The sequence below is a fragment of the Protopterus annectens genome, chromosome 8.part0 (genome assembly GCF_019279795.1).
Source record: "Protopterus annectens isolate FY-2018-M chromosome 8.part0, PAN1.0, whole genome shotgun sequence".
Classification (NCBI taxonomy): domain Eukaryota; kingdom Metazoa; phylum Chordata; order Ceratodontiformes; family Protopteridae; genus Protopterus; species Protopterus annectens.
In genome coordinates, this window is record NC_056741.1 from 49,501,026 (window position 1) to 49,525,175 (window position 24,150).

The 24,150-nt window shown below is 42.7% G+C and overlaps 1 protein-coding gene across 3 annotated transcripts in view; it reads right to left on the bottom strand.

Moving 5' to 3' along the window:
- Positions 1-4,658: 4,658 nt before the first annotated feature.
- The window catches only part of ATN1 (atrophin 1), a 1,096,428-nt gene continuing 1,076,936 nt past the window's right edge, over positions 4,659-24,150 (bottom strand). For all 3 annotated transcript variants that reach the window (XM_044079598.1, XM_044079600.1, XM_044079599.1), the window contains one exon: positions 4,659-14,050. In XM_044079598.1, coding sequence (XP_043935533.1) covers positions 14,017-14,050 — 34 coding nt within the window. In that variant the 3' untranslated portion in view covers positions 4,659-14,016. The remainder of the gene's footprint in view (positions 14,051-24,150) is intronic.

The window sequence follows — 24,150 nt, forward strand, 5'->3', positions numbered from 1 at the left end:
TTATAAATTGTACAACATAAAATAATTTTCTCACTACTGTAGACACATGACTGTCAAAGGCTAGATTACTGTCTTTGTGTTTCCTAAGTCCTTGACTACTGGGTCAGCTCTTAGAGGTGTTTTGTCAAGATGATAGTTGCAAGGTGTGGATGACTTCCCAAATGATACTAATATGAATTTATTGGCATTTAGTTTTAGTCCACGGCTCTGACATCAGTTATTTGTCGGTGTCGGTCCTTCCTGGAGAATATTTGTGTCAGTGTGAGATTCAATGACAGCTCCTAATTTGCAACCATCTGCAAATTTAGTCAGCCAGTGGCCACTGACATTGGCCTTAATTTCAGAGAAGTAAATGCCAAAAAGGAGAGGTCCAGGACCAACCCCTGAGGGACTCCATTTGTGACTGGCCACTTTGTAGAAGTGGACTCCCCAATTCTAACTTTTTGAGTCCTGTGAGACAGCTGGCTATCCACACATAAGGGTTTATATCTAAACTCTTGAATTTGTCAACAATGCCTGAGTGGTGTACTGTGTTAAATGTCTTGGCCTGGTAAAGGTAGGCAGTTTGAACCATTCTGCCCTTATCTATTGCTTTGATGACCTTTCTCTTATGGTCCAGCAGGTTCAGTAGACATGACCTGCCCTTGACGAAACCAAATTTTGTTGGGTCCAGTGTCTGAAGGTTTCCTAAAGTTTTTAGCATTATATATGTCCCCAAACAATGAAATTAAGTCAAACTGTGCTATTATCAAAATAAATAAATAAAAAAATAAAAGTTTGAAATGTATTCAGAATGCTTTTACAAATGACATACAAGTTAGAAAATTTCTATTACAGTGAGTCCAAACACCAAAACAATTTATGTGCCAAACCAATGTCAAAAATCAGCTCAACACACTTTAACCACATTAAGTTGCCATAAAATAATGTTTAATAGCAATTTAAACTATATTTTCTTGTCACAGAGAGTAAAATATCCACAGGACATTCAAATAACTGACTTCTGTAAAATCGTGATCTGATGTTAAAAACACACAGAGCAGAATCATACATAGTAAGTAATGTAAAAATGCTGAAAAATCAAACCTCTGCAATATTTTCCTGTCAAAGATGCAAATAAAGCAGAATAACAGTAAAGACTGATCCAATTAATTTGTGGTTCTGACTGAATGATACAGCCCCCCAGTGTCCAACAGCACACATAAGACATTGCAGTTCTGAGAGAAATACAGAAACTTTCCTCAGAAACGGTAAACACAAGCAATGGTCAAAGATGGAAGCCAAACAAACACTGTTAGAATCAGAAATTTCCATAGGAGCTACTTGAGATACAGACAGAAATAAAGGACTAAAATAAATATTTTTAAATAAATTTAAAAACGGAAAAAGAATAACCTAATATAATGAGAGAAAGGTGGTGCCCAAATAGGGCACATCTGAGCAGCAAGTCCAAAACGTCAGCGCTAGATCATGTGAAGCGTCAGAGGCCTTTCTCCTCTGGATTGCAGAAGAAGATAAAACACACTTCCTGAGAGAGGGGCAGGCTTCCCTCTCAGGATAAACTCAGCCAATTAACTGTCACAGGAAGAGAGAGGGAGGGGAGTCTGAGCTTTTGAAAGCTGGCCAATACTGGGTTACCTTGGAAAGATAACTCAAAAGTGCCACCGTGGCAGTGGGAATGTTGAACAGTAGATGTTACATTCCTCATTAGGATGGGTAGAACATAAGAGTAAACATTTTTTTTGTTGTGCGGATTCTGCAGCGCAATCTGTGTCCAACGGCCAAACACCTTTTAAATCCTGAAGCCTTGATCAACACAAGCCTCAAACAATCAGAGGTAGAAAAGGAAAGGCAAAGAACAAACTGACAAAAAAGTTGTCTAAAATGCTTTCCAAAAAAAAGGAAAAACCACTTAACTGCAATGAAGAGCTGAGCCCTGGAGAAAAAGTCTGTTATTTAGCGCATCAAAGAAAAACAGAGGACAGTACTGTTGGGGCAGTGAGTTACAGCAGACGAGGGAGCTCAAGCCTTGGAACAGAGTTAAATTTGCCAGCTTTGGATCCATTTGGATCAGATACATCTATGTGCTGAGGTGGACGGAAAGGGTACCATCGGATCAAACATCTGACTGACTGAATGAAGCAGCAAGAAAGAAAGAAATGATAATGGCTGACCACTTATGTCTTGTCTTTACAATGGAACATGGAGACATCTACAGGAGCAGACATAAGGTCAGCATAGGAGGGAAGAGGGTGGGTTCAAACTCTGTCCTGATGCCATACCTCTCAACCTCTTAGAGCAGGAACTCTGGACAAAGCCATCAAAAATGGGGGGACAAAGCCCCCAAAATAGACACACATTTTAAATATTACTCTTACAAACTTAGAAAAATTGTTAGAACAGGTTTTGCATTAGCATGAAATTTTCTGAAGGGTATGAAGTCTGAAACAAATGTCAGTCATTATTTTCTAACTTCAACCCTCAATAATTTGCCAATGATTTGTCAGAAAACCGCAATTTTATGAGAAATAGACCAACTATTTCAGACAAAAATCTGGACATGCAGCAAAAATCTGTACAGCTGAGAGGTATGCCTGATGCAGAACTCTACTTGCAGCAATGACCTTCATGAAGAACATCTTTTGTAACATACTATCTGAATAAGTGGGTTTTCATCTGCCAGCATATCCTTAATTTTACAGCCTAACACTTTGTTGGAAGTAGTATGCTTCCATCTGCTAAAACTCTAAATGAGCTGTGTAAATGTGACTTTCACTACCCTCTGAAACATCATGAGACTAAACCAAGGCTACCCTAAAATTAACTTCCTGTAAAGCAACCTCGTCAATAAATAAACCTGTAAAATAAAGCAAACTGCCCCTTTAAGGAATGGGTATACTGAAGCTCCATCCACCAACCCAAAATGAAAACATCTGTGCATTTTAAAGAAAAAAATTAAAGCTTTAGAGCTTGTATTTTTTTTTTTTTAGCCTGAGATGGCTTTCATTCATGACTGGTGCTGTAGAGGTATGACTTACTACCTGCTGACTCAATCTATACAAGATTTATATAGTCATGAAGGATTATCATCTAAATCTAACAGTTCTTTCATTTACCTCGAACTCCAGACTCTTTCCTTTTACTGGAACATGTCGGTTCTACTGTATCCCTGTCTATGCAGTTACCTCTGTCAGCATTTACTCAACGTTCATCAACATAACAAAAGCACCATCCAAATGTTGTTTGAGGAGGAGATGACCAATTCATGATAAGAAAGCACTGGAGTGCAGTCTACTTGTGCTGCTGCTGCTCACTTCCAGGGTTTGTGGTTCCATCATGCACTCCACACTTTGTCTGGGTGAAAGCTACATGTACTGTGTGTTTTGTGAGTACTCTAATATATCTTCTTGCCTTCTAAAGGACACACCACTTAAATTAAGGAGTGTTACGCTCTCAAAACCAGACATAATCCAAAGAAAGGAAATGGAGAACAATCTGAATGGAAATATTACCTATAAAAAAATCTAGCGCTACTTTATTTACTTTTTATTAAAGACACTACATTTATGGATGCGTATGCTGTCTGCAAATTAAGGCCTGAAAACAAAACAGATTAATAAAAACATGAAAAGGGGGGGGGGAGGTGCAGAAATAAGGCACACAGTCATTTCTTTGCAGCACAGTTTGTAGCAGCACGAACCACTGACTGTGACCCAGATGAAGCAGGTTTGATTCGAGTCCCAGGCTATGAATGAAACAATGATATGGTAATGCTTCTTGTCTGCTTCAGAAGGCAGAGGTATCAAGAAGTGCAGGGCACAAACTCTGGAGCCATGACAAAAGTGCTACTGGACTGTTATGTGGTCAGGCAATAAGGAGCTAGTCAGCTGGAGGGTGACTATGACTCCCTCACTGAGTCAGTGTAAGCCCAGCTTGGAAAATAATCCATTATGCCTGGGAATAAATAAAGCCATCAAGAAACAGCCCACAGCAGATGGAGCTGGTGTGGAGCTCCTTCCCTCCTCTCCTTAAAAGATCTCCTCTAATGTATGCCACCTCACCAGCAGATAGAGGGTCCTGGGAACATGTTAGGGACGGGTTACAATGAACTAAAATAATATACTGGAGACCTGGTGATCTGGAGGAGTGACAGCCAGCACAGTCAGTTAGCAAAAGAAAAAAAGAGGCATACTGCAACACTGTGACAAAATGCTAAAGAGAAAAAAAAGAAAAGAAATGTGTGCGTGTGTTTGTACTAGTTCACATTTACAATTTAAAAAAAAATGTGGTTAGTAGGTTTACAGGACAGGAAATTGAAGACCAGGACTACAAAACCAGGAAAGGCCAACTTCAGACAAGGCTTCCTACACTGAACGAATAAAAAACGAATGACATAATCTCTGAATACTTTTTAGGGGATGAAATTTGAAAATAGTATTAACCCACAGGTTTACATATGTCACACAAGTGAAGCATTTTAAATTAATGGGATGCTTAAAATAGAATCAAGTTAACATAAGCATTCTAAAAAAATGTTAGGATGCTACCTTGGAGAAGTCTGATGGGATGCAGACACTGACAAATTGATAGGCTTTTCTTCTTGACCTGCACAAGTCAAATGTAAATTAATAAACATACCACAAAATGTGTAGACTGAAGGCAATCAATCAAACATTGTGTTTTTAATGTACATCCCACACACGATCATTTCAATAAAAGCAGTAGTGTTTCTTCAAAGGAGTGTTGGACACCCAGTTATAGACAACAGCCACATTATATGGGTTCTGCTTTACTGTTCAGAACAAAATATAGCATCATTTTTCAGGCAAAAAGACACTGGTTTTGATCTTATTATATCTGATAAATTAATCAATTTTTAAAATGTTTTAGCATTATTAGATTATCTCTTTCAAGATAAGTGCCTAAAATAATTAGCCACAGGATTATTTATAGCAATCCCAAATTTCCCAAAAAATGTAATGGATGAATTACCAAATGCAGTCCATTAAATACTCCCCCAGCTTTCCAATAAACTTGGTGCAAGGTGACAGTATGGGGTAAGTAGCCTTATTTTATTCAGGGGCTTAAGAACCCCTGAAGCCCATATGTCTGCCAATTCTTTGACTTGACACACACACACACACACACACACACACACACACACACACACACACACACACCAAAGATTAAATTCCAAAGAACTGGCCATTCCTTTATTTTTTTCTTCCACTGAAGTAGATAACCTCCTCCTCCAAAACAATAAGATGCGCTCAACTACCAACTGCTACTACCTCTTAATTTTGTAATACACACACACCCTACCTACAGTGCTCAAAACAAATGCATGACGAATATTGGCAAGTTTAGTCACAATGAGAGAGTAACAGCTGTAGAGAGTCAATAGTCTTTCGAACACATTTAAGAAAAGAACATTACTCTGAACATCAAGGAGTCAGTAAAAGGAACAAGAGAGAAAGTTTCTAGAGATTAAGTTCCACAAGACCTTTAAAAGTCTAAATGGGAAAGGGGTGAACTTTGGGTGCTCTTCAGTAATTACAAGTACTGAAGACACCATTTACTGCCTTACCCAAGAAGCAAAACACAGAAGGCAGTGAAAAAAAATCTGGGTTACAAAAAGCACAATCCAATCCATGTTCTTCACACAAGGACTGATGCGACTGTGACATTTTACATGCACTCGGTCTTGTGGGTAAAGCTATGTATATATATGCATGTACCAGTTTAAACTTCTGCACAGTCATCAATAATCCCCTTTACGTACTGCCTTATGAACTTATAATTAAAGAAGAGAAAGCTCACAGCTGCAGTAGTGATAACACTTAAGATTTGTGCTGTGGAAAGCCTAATGTGCAGACTGGCTTCCAGAGCTTTTCACTCTTCCCCATCCCCAAATATTAATGAGTCTGTGATAGAAAAGGGATGTCAGTCTATGCCATCTTTAATATCTCTTGCCCTTATCAGCTGCAGGGGTCTGGAATGAGACCAGAGCATAAGTCATCAAAAGGCCAACCAATGCTGCCCTCTTGCTTCCTCACCAGAAAATATGCAAGCCAGAGTTGGGTGGGTGGATTTGTAGAAGTCAAAGAGAAGTACTGTAAAGAAACAGGTGACTAGGGATCCACCATAACACAAAAATGGCTACAGGAGGGAAGCAAAGGGACAAAAGACAGGAAATGACACTGTAACAGTGAATATACTCAAACATCCACAATTATGGTAAAGTCCTAACCCAACCACACTAAATGCACTGCCCTGTTCACCCTTACAATAGTGATACACTTTGGAAGATCCTCAGAGCTTATGGATCAGTGGGTGGCAAGCCCTAACAAGGTGCTTGATGCAGTACCAAATCCTGTCCTAACAGTAGAGGTAAAGTCCAAGTTACAATGCTTTGGAGAAGGTGTGGAAAGATGACCAAGTAGCCGTTTCTTAAGACGGCTTGTGTGGGACCTCACTCAGGAAGGTAGCAATGGCTGCTGCGGCTTTTGCAGAATGGGCTTTCACGTGCCCTGGAAAGGCTTGCCGTGGAAAGAATAACACAAGCAGGTGTAGTGAGTCAGCATTCAGAGGTGTAAGGAGAGGACTACCCGTTCCAAAGGTTTTATTTCCTTTCTGCTTTAGTCCTTTCAATGTAAAATCTCACCTGGCGAAGGACATCTAACGTGTGCAAGAGCCATTAATCATTCACTGGGGTATGATAAAACACAGCAAGGTTAATGGTCTGCTTTACAGAGTTATGTCATCACTCCAGGCATGAAGGTGGGACTGATGTGAAGAGTTACACTATCCTTGCAAAAGATGAGGAACAGCTGTTTGTATAGACATTATGTACTTCTAATATCCCTCTGCCACATGTAATACTCAATAAAAGTTAGGTCTTCCAAGGTCAAGTATTTGAAAGGTGCAGCACCTACAGGCTGAAAACATGGCAAAGTCAAAATCTCTACACATAACTGAGATCTCGTGATGGAGATTTACCTTCTTGGAAAGCCTTGCATGCAAGACTCCCTCGAGGAACTGCCTTACTGGTAATAGTGAATAAAGGGAAATCCATTAGGTAGACAGGCTGACACTGCAGGTACATGTACCTTCACTAAAGCAAAAGAAAATCCTGATTTGTAAAGGTCTGATGAATAACTGAGTACCAAGGATGAAGGACAATGGGGACTAGTTAGGATCTAGGTTCCTGACCTGGTAATAAAGAGAATGTTTCATTTTATTTATTTCACTTTGCTAACCAGGATAGCACTGATCCATGTATGACTTCCATGCATATAGTTTACCTGCAACTCTTAAGGTAGAAAGCACGTCTTTGGGAAATGGACAGCTAGATCAGCCAAGCACCAGCCTTAGGGTCCTCAAGTTACAGTGTATGAATGACCTCCTACTTTGGGTCAAATTGTACACTGTGATACAGAACAGGCTTTGTTCTTATTATACCCAGTAGAAGTGAGACCTAATAGCAGCATTTTTGGCCTGTCCTCCTTTATCTTTTGTAATACTCTCAGAAGGATGAGAGGAAAGATGTAGAGAAACAGACTTGCCAGGCTTATTTAGAAAGTATCTGCTGTTCAGGCCCCTGTGGTTGTTGCCCTGGTGCAAAATTATTTTACTCATTTTTTTCTGCAGTAGCAAAAAGGTCTACTTCTAGGACAACCGTGGACCAAACCCAGAAACGCATCCCTGTTCAACACCCATTCATGACGGTCTTCATCTGTTCTGTTCAACTGGTCTGCCAAGAAATTTTCTACTAGGAATGGATATAAAATGCCCTCAGGGTCATGCACGATTTCTGTGCCAAATACCATACCACCACAGCTAGCCTGCAGAAATGGTATAAACAGGCTGCCCCGCTTGTTAATGTACCACGTTACTCTTGTGTTGTGCTGTCACGGAGGAAAAGCACGGTCTCCTTGTGTAAGGTCTGCTTACAAGCTTTCAAGACTAAAACTATCGCCATCATCTCTTTGATAACGATGTGTTTTTTTTTTCTCCTGCTTTTGTTCCACGTCTTTTGAATTTTCCGTTTCCCTAAGCAGCCCGCCATGTTACTTCTGAGAAGGGTGTCCAGCCCCTACTTGAAGTTCATCTGGTGCATCTACTATGACAGCATGGGGATGGGACTCTGTGGGGCCTGGACATGCTGACAATATTTGTTCTTTAAGCACCAGTGGATTTCCTCATGCAGCCTTGCCACTGGGGACCATCAGGAAGTATGCTATGTCTCCCAGTGTCATCAGAAATTCCCTGGCAATAATCTGATTTTTCTGTGCTATGGCAGTAAAATACAAAGTCAGGAATACCACCTTCTTTGAGGGAAGGAATTCACTCTAGTTTGCAGTGCTCGCAAGGGCTCCTAGGAACTGCACTTGTTAGGAGGGTATCCGTTAGGACTTGGGTAGGTTCAGAAAGACTCACAGACTCTGGAAGCAGTCCAATGTAAACTGTAGACTGGAGCCACGCACTTTTTAAACACTAGGTGCAGCAGGCAAATTAAACTGGTATTGCGCATCTGTGCTTTGAATCTTAAGTACCGACTCTGTTCTGGTTATAGGTATGTAGAGGAAGGCATCCTTCACTTACAGGGTAACCACCAAGGCCTGAAGGAAAAGGAGAAGCAGAAAAGCCTGCAGACTTGGTATTTTGACCTCTGGCATTTAAAGAAATGTGTTTAGCTTCAATATGTCTAACACTGACCTTCAAGGACCACTTTTCTTGGTATTAGAAACAGTCTTGAGCAAATCCTTGTGATTTCTTCCTGCTCTGGTACTCTCGCTACCAGGGTCCAGCAGTACAGACTTGATCGGATGTCTTTTTTTCCTCAAGGCACTTGGGGAATGCCTGAGTACTTTGCTCTTTTCATGAACTGTAGTTTGTATCTTTCTCTCAAGACTTCTAATTGCCAATTATTGAGTGATTTTCTCCCACTATTTTACAAACAGTCCCAGATGACACCTTATTTTTTAGGTGCGAGTAGAATATGAGGAGCGGGTGAAGGGGGACGAACTCCGCTGAGTCACAGATGCTCCCTTGAGGCTTCCCCAGCCCGGTGGGCTCCCAAGCTTCCACTTTTGGTTAAGCTGCCATCTTCTTCTGAACTGGCTTTTCTTTACCTTTGAACGCTTGTGCTCGTTTCTTCCTCCAGTGGAAGGCCAAGTCAAGGGCTAGTTTATATTAAATTTGACAGGCAGTGAAGCAGTAATTTCACAGACTACACTGTCTTGTTTCCCTTCCAGCTTCTTAAACATCTGCTCAACTGGGGGGCATACAACGGCTCTTTCTCTAAACCAGTGTTGAGAAGCTGTGCTTTCATATTTGATAATGGCTGGAATCTCAGGCAGGTACGTCTCTTATTATTGATCCCATTGCTGTTGCCATGCATGATGCATCCATTGCATTGCAGCCACAACTGACAGAACGTTCACAAACTTGGGCAGTGAGGTTTCCTACATCCAGCACTTTATTCCCGAGCCCCCTGTCTTTTAGTTGGTTCAGAAGCGTTCCCTGGAGCTTTAACATGCAAGTCTAACAACTGAGCTCTGAAGACCAAGGTGGCAGAGGTACTAACCTTCTTCCAAACATGTCACTTGTCAGGGAATTCTTGGCTTGAACCCTAGTAGATCTCTTGTGGAAAGCCACTAACACCACAAATAAAACAGCAACAGGGTTCCTGTATGGATACATAAAAGGATTCATAACCCAGTATAAAAAAAAGTTCAGGCTTCTTGTAAGCAAGGGGGTTGGGAATCTGGCTCCAAAGATGCACTGGTGAATGCATCCTTTAAACCTTCAATACTAGGAGGAATAACTAATACTTTTTGGTTCTGATAAGGCCTCATACTTTCTATATCTTTTCTGGGCATCAGAGTAGTCCTTGGCTATCATCTTGTTGAGTGTGTATCCTGCAAGGCTCGAACACAGTCCCCTGCACACCATAGACAAAGTGATTTACCACTAAGCCATGCCAGATATATCCAAATGAGAACTCATCTGGTGGGGAAACAGAAGACAGGGAGCCCTCAATGTCTGACTTGTAACTACGCAGAGAGGACATCTGGCCTACACAGACCAATTCATCATTCTCAGAGTCAGTCTGGGAAAAGGGTGTTTTCTTTTTCAAGCTTAGGACCATTAACATTGGTGGTTGCAGGTTCTTGAGTAACAGTACAAAGTCTTGAGCCAACTTCACCAAATCTTGTCTGGAAGCCAGGGATTGGGGGCACAGAAGAGTGGAAAAGAGTCTGCCCAGCGAACTCATTACAGCCAAGTGCGCCTCCAGACATTTCTGCAGTTACCTCCTCCTGCACCTCTAGGCGGCAAATATAGCTGGTTCATATTTGTATTAATAATTCCAAAACCATGCTACTTACAAGGTATCAGAATATCGGGTCTTTTGTAGCAGAAATCCATCCCAAATGTTAACACTACTCCAACAGTGAGCAACACGATAATTAATTTCACTGTAAATAAGAACGGAGGAAAGTCCATGCCACTAAGCCAGCAGTTAGACAGTTGGAAAATAATCTTTCAGGGCAATAACACATTTTATTTATTTATTTATTTTTTTTGGGGGGGGGTGAATGGGCAATCCAAACAAAAGGAAACCACACAATGTCCATGCTGCAGACAGGGAAATCACATTTCCTTACTTTGGTAACCCAGGAAAGGTGCTCTGTCATGCTGATAAACTCTATTCTGGTATGTGGCCATTAAACCATTTCCTCTGCTCCTATAAGAGTCTATAGCTGTAGTTTTCCTCAGGTGACTCCTGAAATTCTAAAAGCCACAACTGTTTCCCTCACAACAGCAGAAAAGGTGGGAATGTGGGGGAAATGTACACCAAAATCAAAGGTTACAGTACCTTTGAGTATAACCCAAATTCCACAGTACAGCAATCTCACTAACAGTGTACACAATGAGCTGGGGTACAAAAGACAGACAGTTTTTTGAATGAATAACAGAAAAATGTTGTTGTAGCTCACACTTCTGAAAGGGATCCACTTTTCTCAAGGGAAGTATTTCTCGATTTCTCCTTTCCAACTTATTCTTATTCAGCACATGTACAGTAGATTCATCGAAGTAACCTTCACTGACAAAAAGGCAGACATATAGACTAAAAAGGGACAAAGGTACCCCAGCCTTGCATGGCACCATGTCTCCTCCCCCTTAATCACAAAAAAAGTTGTCACCTTAATAGTAAGGACTGTGAATTAAACTGCCAAGACAATCTCATGGAAGAAGACATTAGCATAAACACATTGCCTACAGTAGAACTGTACATGCTGCCCACATGGCCTGAAAGATATCTTGGCTGGACTGACCCTTATTTACAACTATAGCAGGTGCTAACTGAAATGCCCAAATGGCAGACCACAGCTTCTACATGTGTACAATCATTAAAACATAAGTGGCAAATCCTCAAAGTTACGAAGAAAAATGGATGATGAACTGTGCAGCAACACCGCAAAAGACCTGCTGCTGACACCAAAAATAGGCAATTGCCACCTTGTATGAAACTACAAAAATAGCTAAATTTGAAGAGACAATGAAGACAAGTCATGGGAAAATTTAGAACAGTCTTGTTGTCCTCTTCAAATAAAACTGCGGATCACAAAATAGATGGGAGTACATGTGCCTCCTATGCTCAGGAAACATCCAAGCAATAAAGACTCCCATGTCCACTGCAGCACCTAGAGATGCATCATCTCGTTAAAAAGAGGAAAACATTAATGAAAGCAGAACTGAAGAGAGGCCTGGCAGCTAATTAAAGGACATAAGTCACAGCAACTGTCCGAGCATAAACTGTGAGAAGTAGCACCCTGGTTTGCTTTGCAAATTTCCTTACCCAGTTTAAAAATGTGAAAGCCATGTCACCTCCAGCAATGCTTCTGCATCATCTTTATTAACAAAGGCCTGCAGCTAGACAATGCTACATTGTAACCATCAGGGCAATCACCTGGTTGCCAGTTTAACAGCCGGGAGAACAGAGTGCCTTCTTGCTGCAGAAAACAGCAGACTTCACCTCACAGTGGGGCACCCAGCTAACAAACACAGTGGCACTGTACCTACAGTGGGATCACACTCTGATGTGTGGGGAAGAGAGAGACAGAGAAACTAGTTAAGCCAGCAGCTTACATGTGATGGCCACAGCACTGCTATTACTGTACAGTGCACTCAGAGTTATGCACATCAATTATAATTACACATTATACAAAACACTGAGGTGCAACAGGTTAAAGTAAGTAAAGCCAACCAATTGTGCCCATTTCTGGGGAAAAGTGCATCCTAAACGTATCAAGTCAGTCAGTTAGGAATCCTCCATTAACCACTCAAGTCTCTCATTTAGCTTTCCAATGCTGGCCAGGCAAACTCCCTGCTCGGATTCTGTACATGCTTTGAGAATGAAACCCAAACCAGCCTTTCTGTTGATCATGACACATTAACATCCCTCTCCCAAAAAACGAATAAACGGCACTTCATCTTGCAATCATTTTCATAATATACGGTTTTCCATTTAAAACTAAAAAGAATTATGTGAAATGCAGACTTCAAAATACCACTAAAACATTTTAAGTTCTTCTTGTTAAAATAACTTGTCAAGTAAAGGCAAATCAATTCACACGACTGATTTAGTACTTCCACAAGCAGCTGGAAAGTTCAGTTGCTATGAGCAACTTTTTTAAATGACATTTGTTTACAAGTTTCTAAGAATGAGCTGTGACACAGCAGATATGTAATCCAATTTTTATGGTCCTCAACGATATGGACCTGGTTACGGTCAGTTTTCCCCACTGCATGACAAACCTCCATTCTTTCCACGATTTTGAAAGTTTTCCAGATTTCACTTAATTTCTCAGAAGTGGCTGTTTTTTTTATCTTTTTGCATCCATTTATGTGAAAGGGGTTGGGCTCTCTTGGCAGTGCACCTCACCATGGATACTGCTTGCACCACTTCAACGTTTCCATCACAACAACAAAGTCAAAAACGTCACCACTTGGGCTCTACTTAAGAAAATAAGTGTCTAATTTACAGCAACACTCGGTAATTCATCTACAGGTCCTACTCAGGAACAATGAACACGTTACTCTATGTACATACTGAGGTGCAAGCATCACACATCCATTTCGTGAAACATGTCAGTACATCATACGATGGTCATTTCATAAAGAATGCACACTCAGTTTGCTTCTGCCAGCAGCACTCTTCATCAGAGAAGCTGGACATCGTATCTCCCCATCCAGAGTCTTGCAACTTCAAAATTTCCATTAAAGAAATGGGACTATCTCCATCAGCCCCACTTTCTTTTTTTCTGGATATATACTAACTCTTTAGAAGTTCTGTGAAACAGACTGGGATGAGCCCAAAATAAAAACTATATATAATATATATAATATATATATATGTGTGTGTATGTATATATTTACATATATAGGTAAATAGCAGTCCCTTCAAAATGATTTAAGTAATGCTGGTGATTGCACAAATGGTACAAAATTAAAAAGTTAAGAAATGATGTACCCCACCCAACCAAATAAGAACACCTTCCCCTGCCATCTCCTTTGAAAATACTTAGTTTTGCAGTGACAGACAAAAAAATCTTCATCTCTCCTTGAACGCCTCCTCCACTGGAGGAAACACTGTACAGCGTTGCTGTCTGGGAAAAGCTCTATTTCTTCCAACAGCACAAATGAAATAAGGAAAGAATGGAAGGGATTACTATACAAATGCCAGAGTCAAGGAGCAATCACAGAGCAGTTCCTAACAAAGTTCATCGCCATCTCCTTGCTGCAAGCCCCATGAACAAGTCATCCGGGTTTTCAGAAAAAAAATCTTTGAAAGGTATTTGCTGCCGGCCCATGTAGTGAACCCTCCTCTAACGCCACACAGAGCGTGTTACTGTGTGGTGGTGACGGACATCAAGAAGCCATCCTCTTATCCTGAGCTGACCTTCTGATTTCTACTGTAAGACATGGGATTCCATTTACTTCCACGTGTCACAGTGGTTTCTCACTTTCTTTCTTCAAGTGACTAAAAAAAAGACAAGTAATAACTAGTTAGAAATAATGACCAAAGGAAAATAGCTATAGTCTGAGATGGAAGGACACAGTTGAAATGTATTACTATCTCTAGTTCACACACTGAATAGCAGTGACAAGACAAATTCTTTCCGCTTTAAGTAAAGTCATGCTATTTTACAGCATATTAACTCAGCAGTTTTGGGCATGTTTTGCATGCTCCCCTGGTCACCCGGACTTTTTAATTCTCTGTTTTCACATCATTGTGCAGCCCCATAAAAGGCAGCGTCATGAAAGCAATAACAGTAACAGTAGTACAGCCTTATACACAGTTCCCCTGGAAAACTCACCGATGAGAAACAGTTTCTACTCAACTAAAAAGGAACCTTTACAGTGCTGTACCCATTAGTGCTGACAGTGCTGTACCCGTTAGTGCTGACAGTGCTGTACCCGTTAGTGCCGACAGTGCTGTACCCGTTAGTGCCGACAGTGCTGTACCCGTTAGTGCTGACAGTGCGTTACCCGTTAGTGCTGACAGTGCTGTTACCCGTTAGTGCTGACAGTGCTGTTACCCGTTAGTGCTGACAGTGCTGTACCCGTTAGTGCTGACAGTGCTGTACCCGTTAGTGCTGACAGTGCTGTACCCGTTAGTGCTGACAGTGCTGTACCCGTTAGTGCTGACAGTGCTGTACCCGTTAGTGCTGACAGTGCTGTACCCATTAGTGCTGACAGTGCTGTACCCGTTAGTGCTGACAGTGCTGTACCCGTTAGTGCTGACAGTGCTGTACCCGTTAGTGCTGACAGTGCTGTACCCGTTAGTGCTGACAGTGCTGTACCCGTTAGTGCTGACAGTGCTGTGCCCGTTAGTGCTGACAGTGCTGTGCCCGTTAGTGCTGACAGTGCTGTACCCATTAGTGCTGACAGTGCTGTACCCATTAGTGCTGACAGTGCTGTACCCATTAGTGTTTTGTGTAAATGCATACCTAGAAGTTCAAAGTACTGTAAAAGTCTGTGTCAAACGAGAATGTGCAAAAATAACAGAAATGTACTGCTGTGTGAGCACACTTGTCATAAACGTACATGTGCAACTCAAAGGTCAATGTAGCAACACAGCAGTGAAGCAGTCAGTTCCAACCATTTTTCCCACAGATGTACAGTACTACTTGCTAAAGTCAGTGCCTGTACAGGTAGTGACAACTGGAAGCAAGCATCCCATAAATGTAATTTAAAATGCATTCAAATCAACTATTTTGATGAAAAGTCTCTACTAACAAGTACTACTGGTGGAAAAAAAGATAATCAAATAAAACAAAAAATGACAGTGCATCAAAAAAAACATGTATAGTACCAAATGAAATTTAGTTGGTCATCCTTTCCCAAACATTAAAAGACGAGTATAAGGTGGTTTTACCCTTCATGCTACTGTTACTGAAGGGTGCGCCTGCACATACTCACTGCTCACCTTAATGCTAATGTTATGTGACTGTACCCGCATAATCAGGTTAATGGTTAAACCTTCATGCCACTGTTACTGGAGGTTATCTGAATATACATGCTGGTCACCCTTCATGTCACTATTATGTGAATGCACCTGCACATACAGGCTGGTTACCCTTCATGATACTGTCATGTGAATCACGTCATACCTCTCAACAGTACCGAATTCCTCGGAATTTCACAGTTTTGAGGCTAAAATAATGGGGTACCACAAATTAAGTGGCCCTTTTAAATCACAATTTTTTTTATTTACATTTTTTTCTGTAATGATGACGTCATTATGCACTGCCGCCATATCCCATGTCTTTATGTTCGTTACCTTGAATGCGCTTTGGTTTGGGATTTGAAAAGACAACACATCTCATATGACATAACACATACAGGCAGACACACACACACACATGGAGTATGGACAGTTCAGCAAAATGGAGTTATTACAATGCGGTTCTCTCCTAGGTATAGTGAAAATTATGCATACAACGGGATTAACTTTTCTTGCCTTTTGGTGAGCGTATTTTGACTTTCATATAGTAAGACTGTGGGTAATTTTCCTTGTGGGCTCTTAACTGCACTTGAAGCATTAATTCAAAAGTCAACTGCAGGTAGCTCTGAAGTAGCCTTTTGCCTTCTCTGTGTTCCTATGCCATAGCTGGGAATAGTATGGATGCACTTCTGTGTCACTGGTCTCCTGTCCGCTTGCAAGTTGCAGCTTTAAGTTGTGTGAATTTGAAGTTTGAAAACCGAGGAGTGCTGTTAAGACTTCACCTTGTCTCTGCACTGGTTGAACCTCAAACCCAGGTCAGGGTTTTTAGATGCAGGAGGAAAGCTGTTGTATTGCTCACAATACAATGTGGATTTACCTCCTCTCTTCTAACACTCATCTCTTGTCCTTTTTAGCTACTGCAATGTATGGTCCCCTGCTGCACACTGAAGGGAGTGATAGTTTTCTGGTCTGCCCCTTTGTGGGATCTTAATTAGGAACCAGTAATTCCTACTTTCGGACACCGTCTCTTAAGTTGGCATACATTTGATTTGCATCTTAATTAGGAACCAGTAATTCCTACTTTCGGACACCGTCTCTTAAGTTGGCATACATTTGATTTGCTTTTTGTAAAAATATAGTTTTAGGACAAATCACTGAGAACTGAAGTTCCTTAATTACAAGACACTTAAAACTTCAAATTATTAAGAAAAAGGACGCCAACACAAAACATGCCAGTGAACTTTAATACATTAACAGCAACCTAGGAAGTTTCCCAGATGTAGGTGTTTGTACTGTGAGGGTAGCAGCTCATATGTGTAACCAGAACTTGAGGAAGGGAGCGACTGTCAGGGGGTATAAGGTGTTGGAGGGCACTATGGGCACCTGCAATACAGACATAACTTTATAAAGCTGGGGGAGGGAAAGTACAGTTGTGTACGCTTACCATAAATGTAGATGTTAGAGTGTATTCACTGTTGCAGTCATCACATTTGGGTTATCTGCCCGCAGGTAGCCCTTAGCAGGCCTGAATACCAGAGTCTTGGGATTTCTGTGCCGGATGCGGTCGCTTCTTCCATGACGTCAGATCGTCAAAGGTATAAAACATGCAGCTGACGCCATTACAAAAGTTTTTCTTGCCCCAGATGTCAGGTGCCCTCAAAATAGGAAGCAATTACATGGTATGGAACACACCCAGCAAAAAGCATATACACATGATATAAGATATGCCAAACAAAAAAAACAGGTAGAAGAAAAGAGAAGTCAGGGGGCTGGAGGGAGGGTAACCAGGACTGCAACAGTGAATACACTCGAACATTTACATTTATGGTAAGTGTACACAACTCTACTATGTTCTTCGTGTTTTACTGTTGCAGTCATCACATTTGGGTTGATTCCCAAAGCGAAGGATGGGTAGAGGTAGTTAAGAAGCATTAGGGCTGGCAATCAGGTCATGTAAGACTGCTGTGGCAAATCCAGCTCTGGATTTAGAAAAGATAGGTAAGTGGTAATGCTTGGTGAAAGTGTGTACAGAGCTCCAAGTTGCAGCTTCCAGAATGCCCCTGGTAGGGACTCCCGAGGAATGCTGTAGAGGTAGATGTAGCCCTAGTAGAATGTGCTCTGATCCCCAGTGGGGTATGTTTCCCATGGTGTTTACAGCAGAAATGGATGCAGTGTGCTATCCATTTGGAGAGGGTTTGCTTTGAAATAGCCTTGCCCTCTGCCCCTGCAGCAAAGCTGACTAGCAGCTGGTCAGAATTTCTGAGAGGCTTAGTCCTGTCCAGACAGAACCTAAGCTGCCTGTGCACGTCCAGAGAGTGCAGGATCCTTTCCCCTTTATTCTGAGGATTAGGGGGAAAAAAGTTGGCAAATGAGTGGACTAGGTCAAAGCCGCACTAGACACCACCTTGGGCATAAAAGATGGGTTAGTCCTGAGGGAAACCCTGTCCGCATGGAAGATAATGAAGGGCTCCACAGCCATAAGGGCCTGCAATTCAGACACTCTTCTTGCTGAAGTGATGGCTAGAAGTAAAGCTGTTTTCCATGAAAGGACTTTTAACTCTGCTGTAGCAGCAGGTTCAAAAGGCGGAAGCGTGAGCTTTTCTAAAACAAAGTTAAGGTCCCAGGCTGGAATGGGAGCTCTCCTGGGGGGGTCTTAAATTTTTGGCTCCTCTCAGGAACTGTTTTACCAGAAGATGAGAGAAGAGGGGTGGGCTCAGTATTATAATGAGCTGAGATGACAGAGGCATGAATCTTAATTGAAGAGAAGGATAGGCCCTTGAGGAGCATTTCTGTTAAGTAATCTAATATATGAGGTAAGCTGGGCACAGTCGTGTCCCTTCCCTGGGACTGGCTCCAGGAACACTATCTTTTCCACTTTTCCGAATAGGATTTTCTAGTACTAGGTCTCCTTGCCTCAAGAATGACATCTAGCACCTGCTTACTGAGGGTTGCTGGTGATGAGTTCAAGGGATGAGCCAGGCCGCAAGGTTCAGGGTCTGTAACCGAGGGTGCAGAACCTGGCCCACCTGCTGGGACAGCAGGGAAGGAGTCTGAGGCAGGTGCCATGGTGGCAGTACTGTCAGACTTCGTAAAAGAGGGCAACAGTGCTGGCGTGGCCAGTTTGGTGCAATCAGGACTGTCCTTGGCTTGTCCAGCTTGATCTGTAGCACAGCCTTCAAGAGGAGGGGCAGAGGGGAGAAGGCAAAGACTGAGAGGCTTTCCCACGTAAAGGACAGGGCATCCACTTTCCAAGCTTGGCTGTGAGGAGTTCTGGTGCAATATTTGCTCAATTGATAGTTCTGGGGGGAAGAAAAAAGGTCTGCCTCTGGTGCCCCCCCACCTGTTCCTCAAAAGCTTGAATATTTTGGGTTCCAGTTTCCACTCGTGTGGCTCCATGAAATTTCTGCTTAAGTGAATTTAGTTTGCCTGGCAGGAATTGAGCTTGCAGGTGCACTTGGCTGCTCAAGTCTGTGTTCCACAGAGCCATGGCTAATCTGCAGAGTGGGTAGGAATGCGTTACCCCCCTGCTTGTTTATGTACCACATAACTGTGGTAGTGTCTGTCTTTACCAATAGTTGTCCTGGAAGAATAAGGCCTTTGAAGGCTGTCAGGGCATTCTGTACAGCGAACATTTCTTTTTGATTGATATGCAGGTGCCTTAGCTCTGGGCACCATTTGCTCTGAATGCACTGCCCTGCCATGTGAGCCCCCCATGCATAGTCTGATGCATCTGTTGTTAGGGTTTGGCCGACAGGGGGTAGAGTGAAAGGGAGTCCCTTGTTGTGGTTGCAGACCTCTGCCCACCAAAGGAACTGTCCTTAGGCAAGGAATGATGGGAAAGTACAGTTTTGTACCTACCATAAATGTAGATGTCCGATAGGTATGCATCTGCAGTCCTTACATATGGGTTGTCCTGCCTCAGGCAGCCCTTCGGTCGGCCGGATTCCAAAGTCTGGGTCCGGCGTCGGCTGATGTCGCCCTTTCCCGGACGTCAGAGCGCCTGGGGTATAAAAGAGTCAGCCGACGCCATCTTCCTCAGTTTTTCTTGCCCCAGGTGCCCTCTAAGGAAAGCTAAATTTGGAGAAATGCAAAATATTCCAAACATGCACAGTATTAAAAAACAAATACACCATAATAGATAACCCCAGCTAGCTATAAGAGGGATAAGTACCCAAGAAATACCACAGAGGGGAAGGAGGGACGGAAAACCTGACTGCAGATGCATACCTATCGGACATCTACATTTATGGTAGGTACAAAACTGTACTATGTCCTTCAAGGATGCATCTGCAGTCCTTACATATGGGTAGAATACCATAGCCAAGCTGGGGGTGGTAGGATCTAAGAAAATGATGGTGTAGCTAAAATGCCCTGCAGGACTGCCGTAGCAAAGCCTGCTCTGGATCTGGAATATAAGGGCAAATTGTAATGCTTGGAAAATGTATGCACGGAGCTCCATGTAGCAGCTTCTAAAATGTCCTTGGTAGCCACCCCTCTTAAAAAGGCTGTGGAGGTGGCTGTGGCTCTGGTGGAATGAGGCCTGAAGTTAGCTGGCACAGTTTTTCCATGATAAGAGTAGCAGAATCGAATGCAATTTCCTATCCATTTTGAAATTGTCTGTTTGGAAATTGCTTTGCCTTGGATGCCTGCAGCATATGCTACCAACAGCTGGTCAGTTTTTCTGAAAGTCTTAGTTCTGTCCAAGTAGTAGCGTAACTGACTGTGAATGTCCAGGGTATGCAGAAGTTTTTCTCCCTTGTATTGCGGATCTGGAAAGAAGGTAGGCAGGTGAATAGCTTGGTTCAATGAGACCCTGGATACCACCTTTGGCATGAATGAAGGACTGGTTCTCAAGGAGACTCTGTCCTGATGAAAAATAAGAAATGGTTGTACTGCCATGAGTGCCTGCAATTCAGATACTCTTCTTGCTGAGGTTATGGCCAGAAGGAAGGCAGTCTTCCAAGACAGGAACTGTAACTCTGAATATGCTGCTGATTCAAAGGGAGGTAGAGTCAACTTTTCCAACATGAAGTTAAGATCCCATGTAGGCACTGGTGGTTTTCTTGGAGGATTGATGTTTTTAATTCCTCTTAGAAACTGCCTTAGGAGAGGATGAGAGAAGACAGGTGGATCAGTATTGTATTCTGCTGAAATTGCTGAAGCATGAATTTTTATGGAAGAGTAAGAAAGGCCATTGTGGAGCATTTCTGCCAAGTATTCCAGGATATATGCCATGCTCATCACTGTAGCATCTAGGCCCTTTGCTGTGCTCCAAGTGTGGAATCTTTTCCATTTTGCTGAATATGCCTTTCTCGTGGAAGGTCTGCGAGCTTCCATGATGATATCCTTCACTCTCTTGGATAGCTTTTCCTGGTGAGGAGTCAAGGTATTCTCCAGGCTGTCAGCTGCAGGGTTTTCAGGCTGGAGTGCAGAGTTTTGTAATTGTGCTGTGTCAGAAGGAGTGACCATTGTGGTAGAGGCCACGGTTTTGTGTGTGACAGGCATCGTAACAGTGGGTACCAGTGCTGCCTTGGCCAGTCCGGGGCTATTAGAATCACTTTTGGCTGCTCTGTCCTGATTTTCAGTAAGACCCTGGTCATTAGTGGAAGAGGTGGAAATGCATACACTGTTAGAGTATTCCAGCTGAAAGAGAGGGCGTCCACTTTCCATGCTTGTGGGTGGTATGTCCTTGAACAGAATTTCTTCAGCTGATGATTGTGGTGGGAGGCAAAAAGATCTATGTCCGGCCTTCCCCAAAATTGTGTTATCTGAAGGAAGATGTCTGGGTGTAGCATCCATTCGTGTGGATCCATGGTATTTCTGCTTAGGCTGTCCACCAGTATATTGTCTTTTCCTGGCACAAACTGGGATTGCAGCTCTATATTGAGTTTTAGGGAAAGTTCCCAAAGATTCATTGCTAGTCTGCAAAGAGGGTAGGAATGGGTACCTCTCCTTGCTTGTTTATGTACCACATAACTGTGGTATTGTCTGTCCTTATTAGCAGGTGGCCTTGATGTAGAAAGTGCTTGAAGGCCTCGATTGCATGTATCACTGCCAGCATTTCCTTTTGGTTTATGTGCATGCGCAATTCTTTCTGAGACCATAGTCCTTGGATGCATCTGTCCTCCATGTGTGCTCCCCATCCATGGTCTGAAGCGTCCGAGGTAATGGTTTGGCTGGTTACTGGTTTGCTGAAAGGCAGACCCCTGTTTGACTGGCTTGCTTGGGCCCACCACAGGAATTCCTTTTGAAGGCATGGAATGAGTGGTATCAAAGTTTCTAGGCTGTGATTGTGCTGAGACCATAAACTCCTTAGGTACCATTGTAGTTTTCTCATATGCAGCCTTGCTTGTGGAATCAGAAGAATGCACGATGCCATGTAACCCAGGGCCTGCAGGATTTTCCTTGCAGTCATCTGAGTTTGTTTTGTCAGATTTTTGAAGTAATCCGGTACTTGTCTTTGTTTTTCTTCTGTGAGAAAAGCCATTTGGGTGGTTGTATCTAGTTCCGCACCCAGAAAAGTTATTCTTTGGGATGGCACAAGTCTTGACTTGTGAATGTTGACTGTGTATCCCAAGGCCTGCAGAAGGCGGATGGCATAATTCAAATGTTTTTCCAAAGTTTGTTGGCTGTCCGCTTGTATAAGGCAGTCGTCCAGATACGGGTATATTTGAATCCCTGAAGTCTGCAGTGTGCAATTACTGATGCCAGGCATTTCGTGAATACTCTGGGCAGTAGATAAGCCAAAGGGCAATGCTGAGAATTGATAATGCTCTGAACCTGCAAGAAATCTGAGGTGTCTTCTGCAACTTTGTCTGATAGGGACATGCAGGTATGCCTCCTTGAGGTCTAGAGTTACCAGCCAAGACCCCTTGCCCAGCATGGGAAGGAGTTGCTGTAGGGTCAGCATTTTGAATTTTGGCACAATGAGATAAGTATTGAGTGCGGACAAATCGAGAATAGGCCTCCATTGTTTTCTTTTCTTGGGACAAGGAATAGTCTGGAATAAAATCCTTGGCCTTGTTCTGTGAGAGGAACCTTTTCTATAGCTTTCATTTGCAATAGGTTGGCAATTTGTTTTAAAGCCTCTGCCCTTTGATTTGGTGGCAGGTTTGGCATTCCTTTTCTTTTGGTAATGTATGGAAATGGAACCTGTATCCTTTGTCTATTATTTGCAGTGTCCATTTGTCCCTTGTAATACTGTGCCAATTTCTTGAGAATAAAGACAATTTTCCACCCAAAGGTGCTTCTAATTGAGCCCTGGTTGGCGGGATCAAGGTGAAGTCATTGAGTCTGTCCTTGTGCAGCAGTTGTTGGTCCTGCACTACCTCGCTGGTTAGGAGGCTGCCATTGGCGTCCTCTGTAGGAGCCTCTAGCTTGCCCTCTACCTCTGGCACGCCTGCTCTTGCCTCTTTGATATCTCTCTTCCGGAAAGGACCAATTCTTAGAAGGCCAATTTCTGCTGAATCTTGGTGGTTGTACCTGGAGGAAATCTTTGACTGTTTGTACAGATTTAGCCTTTTCCTCAAATTTCTTTAAGACCTCCTGAGCAGTGGAGCCAAATAACTTTTGCTTTTCTAGTGGAGCATCCAGAAGCTTAGCCTTAACATGATCTGGCAGAGATTGTTCCTTCAGCCAAGCATGTCTACATATGACTGCACCTGTCATTGCTGACCTACATGAAGCTTCCAATGCATCATAACCACACTGCAAGAAATGGTTGCTAACCTATTGTGAATTATGTACCAGATCCTGAAGTGACTTACGGTCTGGGGGTTCAGGAGAAGACACCTTTTTCTGCAATTCATCCAACAAATACTCTTGGTACTGTATCATATGAAATTGACAATTTAAAGCCCTCATAGACAGAGTGGAAGAAGTATATACTTTTTTACCCCATCTCTCTAAAGCCCTGGACTCCCTTTCAGAGGGGAGTGGATTTTTAGTAGTGGCAGCTGCAACCCATTTAGGACCCTGGGAAATAGTTTCTGGGTCAGCAGAGTGGGCCTTGTAAAGGAAATGATGTGAGTCCGGGACCCTGTAGTACCTATCGGGTTTAACAGGAGCTGGAGGAAGGGTGTCAGGGGTAGTGCTAGACTCAGAATACACATCAATGACACTTAAAACAGGAGGAATAGCCAAAGGTCTATGCTGAGGTAAATGAAGAAAAGTCCTTAATCTCTTCCTGGAATCGGAGAATTCCTGGCCCTGCCATTGGAAATGCTCTCTCATAGAGTGAAGGGTCTCCCCAAAGGACAGCTCTTCAGGAGGGGAGGCAGAGGGAATGGATTCCTCTGCATCAGAATCCTCGTAGGCCGTGAAGGCCTCCTCCTGGTAATCTGATAGAGCAGAGCCATCAGAGGCCTCATCAGAGGACTGAGGATCAGCGGACTCAGCCCTGGGCCTTTTGTCTAGAGGGGGTTGAGAGCCCATGTCCGGATGAGGCTGGGATCCCCTGATTAAGGAAATATGATCCTCAGCCAAACTTAGTATCTGTGAACCTGTAGCGGATCCCTGAGAAATAGTATTGGGAGGCAGAGTTTTTTGTTGCTTAGCAGCTTTAGCCCTAGTGAATGCTTTAATGGACATGGATGCAGGAGGCCTGGCTGCTCCACGTGCTGGGGTAGTCTTGT